Below are 14800 nucleotides of genomic sequence, written 5' to 3'. Positions count from 1 at the left end.
TCCCACCTGCGCAATTCAGATTTTCCATTGTTTAAAAATGAAATTGTTTTCTCTTGCCAGTGTCTTTCACATATTAGGTCTGCTGACTGCATGATTACTGATGTTCCCGAGCATTACCAGACTTTGTTTTGGCTAGAAATCTGTTTTTTGCTATTCTCTCATAACAATGCCTCATAGTTCCAAAAAATGGACCTGACGAAAATCCCATCCATAAAATCAGATCTCTCATGAATTATAAGGGGCATACAAATGAAAACCGAACACCCACCACACTGGGACCATGGAATGGATCCATTCTAAAATAATCACCACAGACATTAAGACATTTAATCCAATAGAAGACGAGATGATCAAGTCCTTTTTTTTATAAAGTGATAGGCCACCGATGGATCCACAGTCATGGCTTCTCTTGCACTCCCCAACTGACTGAAACCAGTGTCCATTTACATCTTTCTTCTGGACGCCGAACATGTGAATATCACACAGTGACAGATGAGGGATGTGAGGAGGGTGTTACAGTGATTCCCAACCAAACTGCTGAAGCAGCCTTCATCCATTTGGCAGTAGGGGGGGGGGGGGTTGGGGGGGGGGGGAGCATTATCATGCAACAGGATGCTTCAGTCTGATAGCATTCTTGGACGTTCTGACTTTGTGGTGCATTACAGTTTCTGCAAAGTGTCTTCATATTGCTACTCACTGATGGTGGTTCCACACTCTAGGAGCTTGATGAGCAGAGGCCTCCTTGCAGTTGAAGAAGAAAATCATCAAGATCTTACCCGAACTTGTATGAACAGCTTTGGATTTCTTTGGCAGGGGAGCTGTGAGCTCTTTCCACTGTTGGCTTTGCCATTTGCCCTTGGGGTCGAAATGGTGTCACCATGTTTTGTGCCCTGTGACGATATAGGATAGAAACACATGCCCTTCCTATTGATACCGAAACAGATGACTCGTACTTGATGTCTTTCTGTTCATCTTTTGTCCTCCCATCAGGTGATGCAGCACCCAATGAATGGAAATATTGTGGTAATGCAAGTAGTCCTTGATGATGGCATGCAGAGAGCCATGGCTAATGCTGCCCAGAACATAAATTTCATTCTCTGTGATTCATCAGTCTCCATGGATAAGGCCATCAATCCACGCCATCACATCAGTGGTAATGGCTCAGTGGGCCTGTCCTGGTTGCGGATCATCTTGCAGTGATAAGTGTCCTTCTTGAAATTTCCTCTGCCACTCATGCACACACATCAGAGACATGCAATGTTTGCTGTACACAGCAGACATGCAGTGATGAATTTTGCGTACTCCAGTACGATCAGCCACCAGAAAATGAACCACATCTCTCATCTCTTCTTTGTTTGCCTCCCTGTCAACAGCTGGACAAGCATACTAGGCCAGTCCACCAACAACCCATCAACTCCCTGCACCTGTGATGTGGCTCTGTGCCATTCCCCCTCCACAGCTTGTGAAGGTCTATCCTTCTTGTGGGGCCATCTGTCATGCAGACTATATGTTATGGCAGGTCTTCGGTTTTCATTTGGATGCTTTTATATTTACTTTTTCAGTCTCCAGCACTGTTTTCATCTGAGGAAAATGATACAAACCATATAAAAAACAGATATTATAGTTCACTAGCTGTTTTTGAATTTCTGTAGAAGGAGAACAGGATGTGGGAATGTGCATGTCAAATTGTAGGGGACTTGTCTAAACAAGGTATAGTCAACAAAACTCTAAAGAAAAGTGAGTGTGCATTCATGAGAAAGAATGGTTTGTTGTGTATGAAGTAGATGGACATGAGAGATGTTCTCCGTTTTTCAAGTCATTACAGAATGACAGGTAGAGGTTCACAGCAAAATAAGGATGATTAAGAAGAAAAAAACCTGATGTCATTCTAGTCTACAGTTTCAACATAACAGGTGTATACAGAAATGATCAGCTCATATCATACTGTCCCTTCTAGAGAAGTCAAATGAAATGGTGGAAGAACGTATTTTTCAACCTTTGCTTAATGGAAACCCTGACCACTTTCATCTTGTATCCAAGAACATGAAATACTCAGGACAAAAGCTACCATTCAGCAAATATTCTATTGGTATCAGGTGAGAGGTTTTTAAGGGAAAGCGTTATAGAATAACATCCTGCTACTTACCAACATGTATATAGCTACAGACAAAAAACAGGAATTTTGCTGACGGAATCCTTCCACTGAAAAGAAGGTGCATCTTACAAGTTTATAGAGGAGCGAATAAAAAACACCATTTCCCTTTGGAAAGGCATTGAACTTTAAATAAAGCTTGTTTGCTAAATTTGCAGTAAATGTGTTTGGTTTTGTAACTAGTTTGCAAAAAAACCTTCATACTTGCAAAATATGTTTCCATCTTTGTACATAAGGTAATAAGAATGAAACGGCAGGTAACCGAAGACATGTCAAAAATATCTAGGGTTCTGTGATGTGCTTGAAACTTTATGTAAGGTGGATCTGTTATCTGGTGATGCTCCAAAAAATTGTATGAAACAACTGCAGACTACAAAATGTGACAAAGTTCAGAATAATTTTGTAGGGCTTGCCACTTTCGTGGTTGCCCATTTTTTTCTGCTGAAGTCTTCTCCATCTACATCTTCACTGTCATCTACACTGATACTCTGCAATCCACCTATGGCATGTGGCAGAGGGTACCCTGTACCACTACTAGTCATTTCCTTTTCTGTTTCACTTGCAAATAGAATGAGGGAAAAACTACTGGCTGTATGTTTCCGTATGATCCATAATATCTCATATCTTATATTTGTGGTCTTTAGACGCAATGTATGTTGGAGGCAACAGAATCATTCTGCAGTTAGCTTCAAATGACAATTCTCTAAATTTTCTCAATACTGTTCCTCAAAAAGAATGTCGCCTTCCCTCCAGGGATTTCCATTTGAGTTCCTGAAACATCTCTGTAACACTTGCATTTTGTTCGAACCTACCACTAAAAAGTCTAGCTGCCCATCTGAATTGCTTCAGTGTCTTCCTGTAATCTGACCTGGTACAGATTGTAACGATGCTTTATTCTTGAACGTTACTTAAATTAACTTAACTTGGCCCGGAGTTCATTTGATGAAAAAATATAACAGTTTCCAGATTCATAAAATTTATTGACAACTGAACTGCATACTCGTCATGTTAACAAAACACTGACTGATATACTTCACAGATCTCTTTGACTGACTGACAAAACATAAACTCAAAAACTAACTTGAAACCTCACTGCATCGCTTTGTATAGAATTTTAACAATAAATTTCAAAATAACCCATTATTAATTTTGTGCAATTTTGATGTTACAATTAAAATTTACAAAACGTAAAGAAACTGATGTTACAGCCAAATAAGGTATAAAATACAATATCGTATTGCATAAATTTTTTAGTATTATCTGTAGTTTTAAATATAAAAAATCAATCTGAACTTTAATTACAGTAATGTCTCTTGTATTATTTTAGTTACATAATTCATCACAGTTAGGATTTGGTTACTAACATTCAATGATGTTACAAATCTCATGCTTTATCCGTAAAATTTACAAATAAGGCATTAAATTCTGAAAATCGGAAAGTTGTGTGGTGTAAACAATTGGAGAGTTAATTAGAAATGTAATTACAAAAGATATCAGTTACAGAGGAGGACATAAAAATAGATAACAAATGAAAATACATCACTTAGTCATAATTTTTAAGCCATTTTTCAAGATAATGAGGTTCTCTCTGCCAACCCACCAATCAACTGCAATCAAGGTAATTAGAGGTGCCAGACACTTATGCTAACATTTCCACAGCCTCTTAACATTTGTTACTAAATATCTCTTACTTCAACTTCTCAGCTAGGTTTTTGATTTGGAACCTGTACATAATTTTGTTAATGACAACAATCCATAGACAATTACGATAATATACGTCCTTCCAGAATATTCTATACGTGTTAACAAATAATAAACTGTATTTTGGAAAACTGAATTGAATAATGCATCCAAAACACACACAAAAGTCTCCAGGAAGCACCGAATCTTCCAAAAACCACCCGGTTGCATAAAAAAAAGGTGGTATCAGACATTTCATATGAATCTAGGGGGAGGGTGTACTGTTATAAGATCACAAACACTTCAACAATACTCAAGAATAGGTTGCACTGGTGTCCTACTTATCGTCTCCCTTACAAATGAACCACACTTTCACAGAATTCTCCCAATAAACTGAAGTCAGCTATTCACCTTTCCTTTACAGTCCTCACATGCGTGTTCCATTTCATATCGCTTTGCAACATTATGCCCACATATTTAAATGACATGACTGTGTCAAGCAGGACACTGCTAATGCTGTATCTGAACATTACAGATTTGTTTTTCGTACTTATCTGCAATACCCTACATTTTTCTAAATTTTGTCTTAGTCATTTTGCATCCTCCTACAATCACTCAATGACTACCCCTTACGATACACCACAGCATCATCAGCAAAGAACCTCCCACCCTGTCTGCCAAATCATTTAAGTATATAGAGAATAACAGCAGTCCTATCACACTTCCCTGGAGCACTCCTGATGATACCATTGTCTCTGTTGAAAATTCTTTGTTGTGGACAACATACTGGGTTCTATAACTTAAGAAGTCTTTGAGCCACTTATGTATCTGTGAACCTGTTCCACATGCTCGTACTTTCTTTAACAGCCTGCAATGGAGTGCTGTGTTAAATGCTTTCCGGGAATCTAGAAATATGGAATCTGTCTGTTGCCATTCATCCATAGTTCACAATAAATCTTGTGAAGAAAAGGGCAAGCTGGGTTTTGCAAGAGTGTTGCTTCCTAAAAATGTGCTGATTCATGGACATAAGCTTCTCAGTCTCAAGAAAATTTATTATATTTGAACTGAGAAAATGTTCAAGGATTCTGCAGTAAACCAATGTTAGGAATATTTCTGTGTAATTTTGTGGGTCTGTTCTTTTGCCCTTCATGTACACAGAAACCAGCTGCTCTTTTTTCCACTCACTTGGGACTTTGTGCTGGGTGAGAGATTCTCATAGATAATTCCCTATGAAATACAAAATTGTTAAATTAGGAGTAAAGTTAACCGCTCACTGTATTGATGAGTGTTTGACAGGCACATAAACAGCAGTGGCCCCATTGCTAAATGTCTGAAAGCTTAGACATGATTTCAGTCTTCTTTTTGTGACTGCCAACTGCTCAGCACCTCTCCTGTGTGGTGTGTGGTCATATTTATCTTTTCCAGTATTTGCATGCTACCAAGAACTTCACAGTATTTATTTACTTCCAGCATACCATAGTAATGTCATTAATTATATTGTACCAGTAGTCTCTTTGCAACAAACTTCTGAACAAGTTGTACACCACTGCTACTGTATCTGCTAGTAGATATTGTACACAGCCGTACACACAGAGGGTGCCATCGGGCAAGGCCAGGCTCCAGTGTGACACCACATAGTTATGGTCAGGTGGCATTTAGGGTGCACATAATGGATTGTATTATGTGATTCAAGTAGTTCTACATACCTGCCATAGTAATGGACTGACACTACAGAGTGCATACATAATAGGCACTATATCCTGCTTCCACCTGGTGTCTTCCAAATGAACTTGAACTTTCATCCATCAACCATAGATTTTAGAGGACACACAGCTTCACTCATTAATAAGTGTCTCCATAGTTTCAAAGTGTCACAGTATTCACCAAGTGCTGCAGTACCCATGAACCAGAAACAGTGCCAGGACTTATCTATCATCACTGCCAGCAGAACCTGATTGGACATTCTGCTACTTCAAATAGTCATTGTTCACTGGAATCAAAACTAGACCAGGGTTCAAAAATTATATCTATGGTAGAGCCATTTAGCAACCTCACCACACCTCATGTTCCTACTCAAGTAATGTATAGATATTATTAATAAATTATTGTTAAGTATTTGTTAATATAAGTTTCTCAAATTTCTACTCGTACCTAGTTAGCTTTGCAATGAAGCTGTTGAGTTCCTGCATGCTCAGTAAGCCACTTCAATGCAGCAACTACTTTCTGTGGTAGGGGGTTCTCTTCCTGCCATTTTTATGTTGGATGCCGAGTTTCTTTGGTAAACACAACAATAGTTTAATACATTGTGTTGTTATGTAACCATAAGAACTCCGCAACAAAGTTAAGATTAAAAAGGCCACAACTTCTTCATTAACTAACATGAGTTTAAAAGTTATGTATGATTACTGCTAGGTACCAAAAGCATAAACCAATTTAATCAAGGAATATTGAACTTCTCTTAAAATCAATACTGTAGACTAACAGACTGATTAAAATAAGATCATCCTCTCTTTGTGGAAAGAATTTAAACAATATTAAATGAAAGAAATTTATATGTTCATTACTGTTGCCGTGAAACTGCATTTAAATTGTGGTGCTCACATAGTGAGATGGAGTTGTATGTATCCTGTATGTAGCTATTACTGTATTCCACTAAAATGCTGTCAGAATTGTTCTAACTGCAACTATAACTGGATCAGAAAATAAAATGACCAATTGCTAGTTGTCTACAGAAGAGCTACCATATCAACAACCAACCAGCAAATGTGTTTTGCATTGGCATATTGCTCTGCAGGCAACAAGTATGCCACTAACATTACTGTTGTCTTTCTTTCTTTCTTTCTTTCTTTCTTTCTTTCTTTGTGTCGTTTCTTCTTTATAATATGCAAAAGAAAGTCCAAAGCTAATAGTGAACTTGAGCAGCAAGACATTCAGTACTAATATGAACAACTGTTGCTGCTGCAACCATATTGGGTGCGTGTATAACAGCTAACTGACAACATTGAACCTTTCCATTTCTAATTGCCAAACAGTTTGTTATTCTGATCTGGGTGTAGAATACAGTCTTTGTTATCCCCATTAGGCAGAGTGCCACCACACAAATTCCCACAGTGTCTTGTATGGGAAATGTTAGGTCAGTATTTGAACCCAATCAAAATTATGTGTTATGTGTTGAATCTGTGACACTTCTGTGCAGGTGATGTAGTTTAAAGAGGGAGGAAGGGGTTTATAAGCAAACTGCAATTATCTGTGTTTTCTGAAATTGTCACAGTAATGTTTGCCTCTATCAACCCCTAAGTAAATGGAAAAAGTAGTTCTGCATCTTTAAATACATATATAGTAGTATTGTGTGATCAAAACAGTGGTTTCAAATAATTATAACTGATTGGAATATTTTTGCTATCCTCAAAAAAATGTCTGCTCTCCCTACATTGAAAAAGGTAAAAATCCAATAATTTTGTGGTAAGGATACCTGAGGTCAAACTTCGCAATAAACAAATTTTTTTGTCATTCAAGAACAGAATGTGTTTTTTCTGGAACAAATTTTCTCAAATCTCACAATAAATGATGTTAATTGTACAGTTGATTGTTCTTTTATAGCAAACTGGCCATGGTAAACATATGCTCAGTATTGCATTCCTTCCAAACGTTAAATCACACTTTCAGATTGTTTACAGAAAACTGAAATTTGGTCAGTGATGAATAAAACAAATAAATTGAGCAAACTTTTTAAACAAGTACTCATAACAATTAAGTAGTAATGAAAACACAAATTTATTGTTTCACACAAGAATATGTCCTTAATCTAGCATACTAAACTTCAATTGGACATTTAGACAGCCTGTGATGGAAATTGTGCAAGAAACAATTTTGTAATAATCCAACATTACCTATTTCTGCCTCATATTTCTCTCACTAGTTACATATGAGTAAATTATCCAGGCTATTCCATGAAGGAAAAAAAACTTTTACTCTAGATGACACCAACTTACTCTGGTTTTGATCCCAAAAAAAGAAGATTAAGTTAGGAAAAGGTCAGCCCTTAATATGGCTTTCTACAGAAATTATTTAACACCTTTCTGCAATGAGTTATGATGTTAATAGGCTTCACTTTTCATTTTCACATTTTGCTTTACATCATTTTTAAAATCTGCAGTGTACTACACAACACTGATTATTTTAAGGATTGTACCTGCCATCTGCCATCACTTGAGATTGAATACCGTCAAAGAGCACCAAACACAGACTACATGGTCATGGTTGTCAGATCATTTTAATGAAATATAGGACATGAAGATCCAAAAATATTAATCAGAGTTCTGTGAGCCAAGATACAGTAAATCAAACAATATAAGCTAAAATTTGATGGTATATACACTCCTGGAAATGGAAAAAAGAACACATTGACATCAGTGTGTCAGACCCACCATACTTGCTCCGGACACTGCGAGAGGGCTGTACAAGCAATGATCACACGCACGGCACAGCGGACACACCAGGAACCACGGTGTTGGCCGTCGAATGGCGCTAGCTGCGCAGCATTTGTGCACCGCCGCCGTCAGTGTCAGCCAGTTTGCCGTGGCATACGGAGCTCCATCGCAGTCTTTAACACTGGTAGCATGCCGCGACAGCGTGGACGTGAACCGTATGTGCAGTTGACGGACTTTGAGCGAGGGCGTATAGTGGGCATGCGGGAGGCCGGGTGGACGTACCGCCGAATTGCTCAACACGTGGGGCGTGAGGTCTCCACAGTACATCGATGTTGTCGCCAGTGGTCGGCGGAAGGTGCACGTGCCCGTCGACCTGGGACCGGACCGCAGCGACACACGGATGCACGCCAAGACCGTAGGATCCTACGCAGTGCCGTAGGGGACCGCACCGCCACTTCCCAGCAAATTAGGGACACTGTTGCTCCTGGGGTATCGGCGAGGACCATTCGCAACCGTCTCCATGAAGCTGGGCTACGGTCCCGCACACCGTTAGGCCGTCTTCCGCTCACGCCCCAACATCGTGCAGCCCGCCTCCAGTGGTGTCGCGACAGGCGTGAATGGAGGGACGAATGGAGACGTGTCGTCTTCAGCGATGAGAGTCGCTTCTGCCTTGGTGCCAATGATGGTTGTATGCGTGTTTGGCGCCGTGCAGGTGAGTGCCACAATCAGGACTGCATACGACCGAGGCACACAGGGCCAACACCCGGCATCATGGTGTGGGGAGCGATCTCCTACACTGGCCGTACACCACTGGTGATCGTCGAGGGGACACTGAATAGTGCACGGTACATCCAAACCGTCATCGAACCCATCGTTCTACCATTCCTAGACGGGCAAGGGAACTTGCTGTTCCAACAGGACAATGCACGTCCGCATGTATCCCGTGCCACCCAACGTGCTCTAGAAGGTGTAAGTCAACTACCCTGGCCAGCAAGATCTCCGGATCTGTCCCCCATTGAGCATGTTTGGGACTGGATGAAGCGTCGTCTCACGCGGTCTGCACGTCCAGCACGAACGCTGGTCCAACTGAGGCGCCAGGTGGAAATGGCATGGCAAGCCGTTCCACAGGACTACATCCAGCATCTCTACGATCGTCTCCATGGGAGAATAGCAGCCTGCATTGCTGCGAAAGGTGGATATACACTGTACTAGTGCCGACATTGTGCATTCTCTGTTGCCTGTGTCTATGTGCCTGTGGTTCTGTCGGTGTGATCATGTGATGTATCCGACCCCAGGAATGTGTCAATAAAGTTTCCCCTTCCTGGGACAATGAATTCACGGTGTTCTTATTTCAATTTCCAGGAGCGTAGTTTTATTATTTAAAACATAAGTGCTGTATATATATTGTGCACACAGATATCAATAATTTTCTTGAATTTTTCTTGATATTTTTATGAAGAGCTAACATTATCCATTTTCTGTGCTTGCATTGAAATGTGATCATAAAATTTGGAGCAAGATACATTCTTGAAATTATATTTAAGTGACACAATATCCTTCACTAAGCCAATATTGAATCTATTTTATTTCATTTATTTTGTGTTCTGGTGATCCATTTTGTGAGTCAGCTTTATAAATTTGTTGTATTTATAACAGCATAGTTTGTGGTATTATGTAACTAGTAATAATCAATTTCATATTAATATATGTACAGCTTAGGTTTCATTATAGAAAAATAAAATATTTAATTATGCTTATAATAATTAAGCATGCACACAAAAAAGAATATGGGGATGTGTTTGATTGTTACAGGTACATGGACGCTCTGTGTTATAGTTCAGGAATTCCTTTATAATGTAAACTGGCCATTTCAATAGAAAGTGCTATGAGGTTTTCTTACAAGAGCTCATCATCCACTAGGCACATAACTTGTGAAGGAGAACACTAAAAATCTCATAACAATTGAAACTAGTCCCTTTCTGTACCATATTCAGGTCTTTATGATGATAGTATATGTCTCCTTCTAGTTTCAAGACTGTGGTACAAACAGAGTAGTAGGCCTACTCTACTATTTTCAGCAATTATAAATAACAACCTTCATACTTGCTGTCACTGAAGATCTAACCCAAATGATAATAGATTTTGTTGTAAAAACTGATTTAAAATACATAACTTGTTGCAATACATAACATCATCAGCCGAACACCCTTTTCACTCAATAACTCAGTAGAACTTGGTACATCAATTACACACACTTTTAAATTAATAATCATCTAGTCAAAACCTTTTAAATCTAAAAATAAAGATACAGTAGATGACTGTACATAGACCACACATTTATCACACATGGAGAAAGCATCTTTAACAAAATTAGGCAGTGATGGTTCTCCATAGACTTGATACTTCCAAACCGCAGAGTGAGTGTAGCAGAGGTTAAAAGGAGCGCATGTATGGGGTTTTCTGGGTGTTTGGCAACCTTATGTATAGAGGATGAAGGACCACAGGCCAACTCACTTTGTTGCCAAACAGATATGCAGGAACATATTGTTGTTGTTATGGTCTTCAGTCCTGAGACTGGTTTGATGCAGCTCTCCATGCTACTCTATCCTGTGCAAGCTTTTTCATCTCCCAGTACCTACTGCAACCTACATCCTTCTGAATCTGCTTAGTGTAGTCATCTCTTGCTCTCCCTCTACGATTTTTACCCTCCACGCTGCCCTCCAATACTAAATTGGTGATCCCTTGATGCCTCAGAACATGTCCTACCAACCGATCCCTTCTTCTGGTCAAGTTGTGCCACAAACTTCTCTTCTCCCCAATCCTATTCAATACTTCCTCATTAGTTATGTGATCTACCCATCTAATCTTCAGCATTCTTCTGTAGCACCACATTTTGAAAGCTTCTATTCTCTTCTTGTCAGGAATATATTATCATGACAAATTTGGATTGCTGCCAATCTCTTCTTCAGTCTCACTTCCATAATGATTACTCAGTGTACCATTTGCTATTGATGGTGTAGATGTATTTCCTAAAATCTTGGCAAGTAATGCCCTTGTCATCCAATAAAAGACTGCGGCCTTGGAGTGGGGATGTAGTATTATTTTACTGACAGATTCTCCATTTCCAGATGATGAACATATGCTTCTATTGCACTACCTACAAGTATACTATGTTTGATTTTCAATCCTCAGGTTGACTAAGGATCCCTTTTTTTATTTCCTCTTTTTTTTTGTGCCAGTGATATGCATATCTAAAAATGCAAAGTCACACTGTGGTCAGAAAGGAAGGAAGGAAGTGTGGGGTTTAATGTCTCGGGTTGATATTCCACATTAAACTGTAGGCTGTGCTATAACTGTATTGGTAATCCAGTTCCAAAATTGGAGGAAGGAAAGGACATGCCATTTCCAATAGGATCAGGCACTGTGACATTCAAACCTTAAGCTTGAAGACCACTTAAGTTTTAGTATTTTTTTCATATGTTAATGATTAATATATTTGCTTTAAGCTGTAATAAATCACTAGGCATCATGTTCCTAATGTTCAGATAACATAATGCAGTTTCTTTTATGAATTTAATGGTACTTTAATTCAGCACACATTTGTGTTGTGTTCAGGCATCAATAATCAAGACAATATTAAAACCTTACCAGTTCTTGAAATTGTTTTGACTGACTTTCTAGTTTCACTTTGTTTTTAGTAAATTTGTTTGAACACAGGTTGTTATTGTTAAATAAGTAAACAAAATTGTGGGCCAAATTTGCTGTAGCACTTGTAACCCTTCTTTTAATTTAAATATATGCAGAGGTAAATGCAACTGCTTTCACTGAAAGTCATCAGCTTACTCAATATATTGTTATAGGGAGCACCTGGTGCACCAGGTGTACCTGGAACTTCTGTGTCATCTGGAAGTACCATTCCAGGACCTCCAGGGGCACCTGGCTTACCAGGAGAATCTGGTTTACCGGGTATTCCAGGGGAGAAAGGAGACAAGGGTGCACAAGGGGACCAAGGGGAACGTGGCCTGCCCGGTGAAAAAGGTTAGCATTCTTTTTTGTATGTTGCATCATTCAACTAAGCCCCTTTATTGATAACAAATAATACAAATTCCTTGTGCTCAGTAGTATTTTGGTCCATTACTCATAAGTATTAATGTTGATAATCATTCACTTTGTATTGTCCATACTCATAATTACAGAGTATTATTTTGCCAACTTTTTCATTTCATTTTAAATCAAGATGCCTCTAATAAGTATATGTATTTGTACTTTTTTCTGATTTTCATTTTTTTTTAAAGTTATAAAGACATGTAAGCAGAGCAGCAATAGCATTGTCCACACATATGATGATTTACTGAGTGTGAGAACTAACAACTGCCATTGAAAACGTGTGGCAGGTTTAATAAGCCATTGTTCCAGCAGATCAGTTGGAACACAGAATTCCTACAACACAGCTATATTTCCCATTATTGATTTCATTTGGAGGTCCAGAATGCTGTGGCTGGCTTTTCTTTCATGGTCAGTAGTGTCTTCAATCTAGGCTTTGAAATAGTCTGTTCCAACTCCTCCTTGTTCCAGAAGTACCAAAAAATTTGAGAAGAGTTTAAGCAAAGAGGGTGACATTAACAGTCACTGTATACAGCTTGTAGTCTAGCTGTTAATCATGTGAAATGATGAGATGAAAATTCATGACTTAGATTTTTATAATTTGTTGTGATTTTTGGAACCATAATTCTGCTGTAAACTGAATATTATGAAGAAATATACCTTGTTATTTAGTTGCAGTTTGGCCATAATCTGTCAACATCTCATAGGTGTTAATGATAAAAACACTAGAGCATCCAATGAGTGTCACAATTTTTTTGTGTTCATTCTAAGCTGCTAGACCATCATATTCTTCCCTTCAATAAATTCACTTAAATCAGCATATTTAATTTTAAGAATAATAATTACAACAGAAGTTTGCTGGCATCACACAAGAGAAGCAACAGTAGTAAGTTCGCGTGGGAGCTTTGTTCTTTTTAAAGGGTGGAGCCCCTCCATGCCCACACCCTTGTGGCGACTATTTCGAATGATCTACTGTCACCTCCGTATTTGTTAGTTACTACTCAACGACTTCATGGGATGCGGGGCCATGATGTCTGTGTAGTGCCAACAAATGCCAAGGGATATATACCTCTGTGATGGTCTGATTGGGTAGTAAGACCAGTAGTGATTTTCTTGTCATCTGCGACAGATCATTCAAGGTTAAGGAGGTTGCTAGTTTCAGGTATTGTGCAATGCTCAGTCCCATTGTCAGGTCATCATAAAGAGTGTCAGTACTTTCGAGTAGGGGTATTGCTGGGCTGGGCACCAGCTGCAGCATCTGTACCTGTAACATACCAAGGTCATCATATAAGTGGTCGAGTGATCATAAATCAACCACTGTGTAAGGGTTTTGGTTAGGTTTGTTTTTTAGTGTGCAATATGGTTTCCTTGCATTGCCAGTTGGTCAGCTAGTTTACACCTGACAGTGCCAGTTAATTTTGCTGTGCTGCAGAGGTTCATCAGCATTTGTCATGTTTGTGTGTTGGTGTTATCCATAAGGTTTTAATTGTCCCCAAGTAGTAGTGTTTTTGGGCGGTTGTGTTTCCACCTATGTTTGTGATCATAGTTACCTAGGTTAAGGATGAAGGGTTGTTGGAGTGTCTTGTTTTCTTGTACAGTTATGTGGCAATTTTTTTGAATACCTCCATGAGAGTTTCAAGATGGTATTCACTGTGAAGGTCCACGGTGCTTGTTGTACATAGGACTTTGTTCTGTATGATCTGCAGGTGGCGCAGATGTGTTAGAGCTGCATACCCCCACACTGGAGCTGCGTTCATCATCAGTGGTCTAATTAGTGTTGTGACACCCTCCTATATCTTGACTCCCTCTTATTCAGTGTGTTTTGCCTGTTGAGCATGGTGTAAAGCCTGACTGGAGTATACATGCAAAATGTGTAACATATAATATTGTATTATTAGTTGATAGTTGTTCAAGCCTTGAAATTATTTACCTCCTCATCTTCTTTGAAGACAATGTTACGGTGTCCAGCTTGCTGTGCTTAAATTTCTTGCTTCTCCAAAGTGTTACAGCTACTGGTTACGCAGATAGGTGAATCAGGTGAAATAAAGGACTAATAAGTGGCATTGACTTCATTCCATAGGAATTAATATAGTTCATGTCATTATTGAACTAAACAGAAATCCACATCCTCTCTGTATCGTTGATGGGAAAAAACAGAAAGTACAAAATTGATTTTACAGACATGTGGAATTTAGTGTTGTTCATGTTTTCTCACTAGCTTCACAGGCTTGACTGCTGTGGGCATACCACATTTAATCTTTGCTGTAAACTACTTATGAATGGATAAAAATAGAAAGAAATAAATAAAATGTGGACCCATGTAGGTAAACCAGCATAAGTTGTAATACAACTGTCCCCCTACTGTGTACCGGTGTGCTCCAAAGTTACTGGATGACAGTATACATTAGCAGTGCCCTATCTACATAAAATCATG

The 14800-nt window shown here is 38.9% G+C and overlaps 1 protein-coding gene across 3 annotated transcripts in view; it reads left to right on the top strand.

Moving 5' to 3' along the window:
• LOC126194725 (collagen alpha-1(IX) chain-like) overlaps positions 1-14800 on the top strand; it is a 419736-nt gene that overhangs the window by 300227 nt on the left and 104709 nt on the right. For all 3 annotated transcript variants that reach the window (XM_049932976.1, XM_049932975.1, XM_049932977.1), the window contains one exon: positions 12123-12300. In XM_049932976.1, coding sequence (XP_049788933.1) covers positions 12123-12300 — 178 coding nt within the window. The remainder of the gene's footprint in view (positions 1-12122; positions 12301-14800) is intronic.

The sequence above is a fragment of the Schistocerca nitens genome, chromosome 7, assembly GCF_023898315.1.
Source record: "Schistocerca nitens isolate TAMUIC-IGC-003100 chromosome 7, iqSchNite1.1, whole genome shotgun sequence".
NCBI classification, from domain to species: domain Eukaryota; kingdom Metazoa; phylum Arthropoda; class Insecta; order Orthoptera; family Acrididae; genus Schistocerca; species Schistocerca nitens.
Note: the sequence above shows the minus strand (reverse complement) of the source record. Positions and strands in the feature narration are given on the sequence as shown.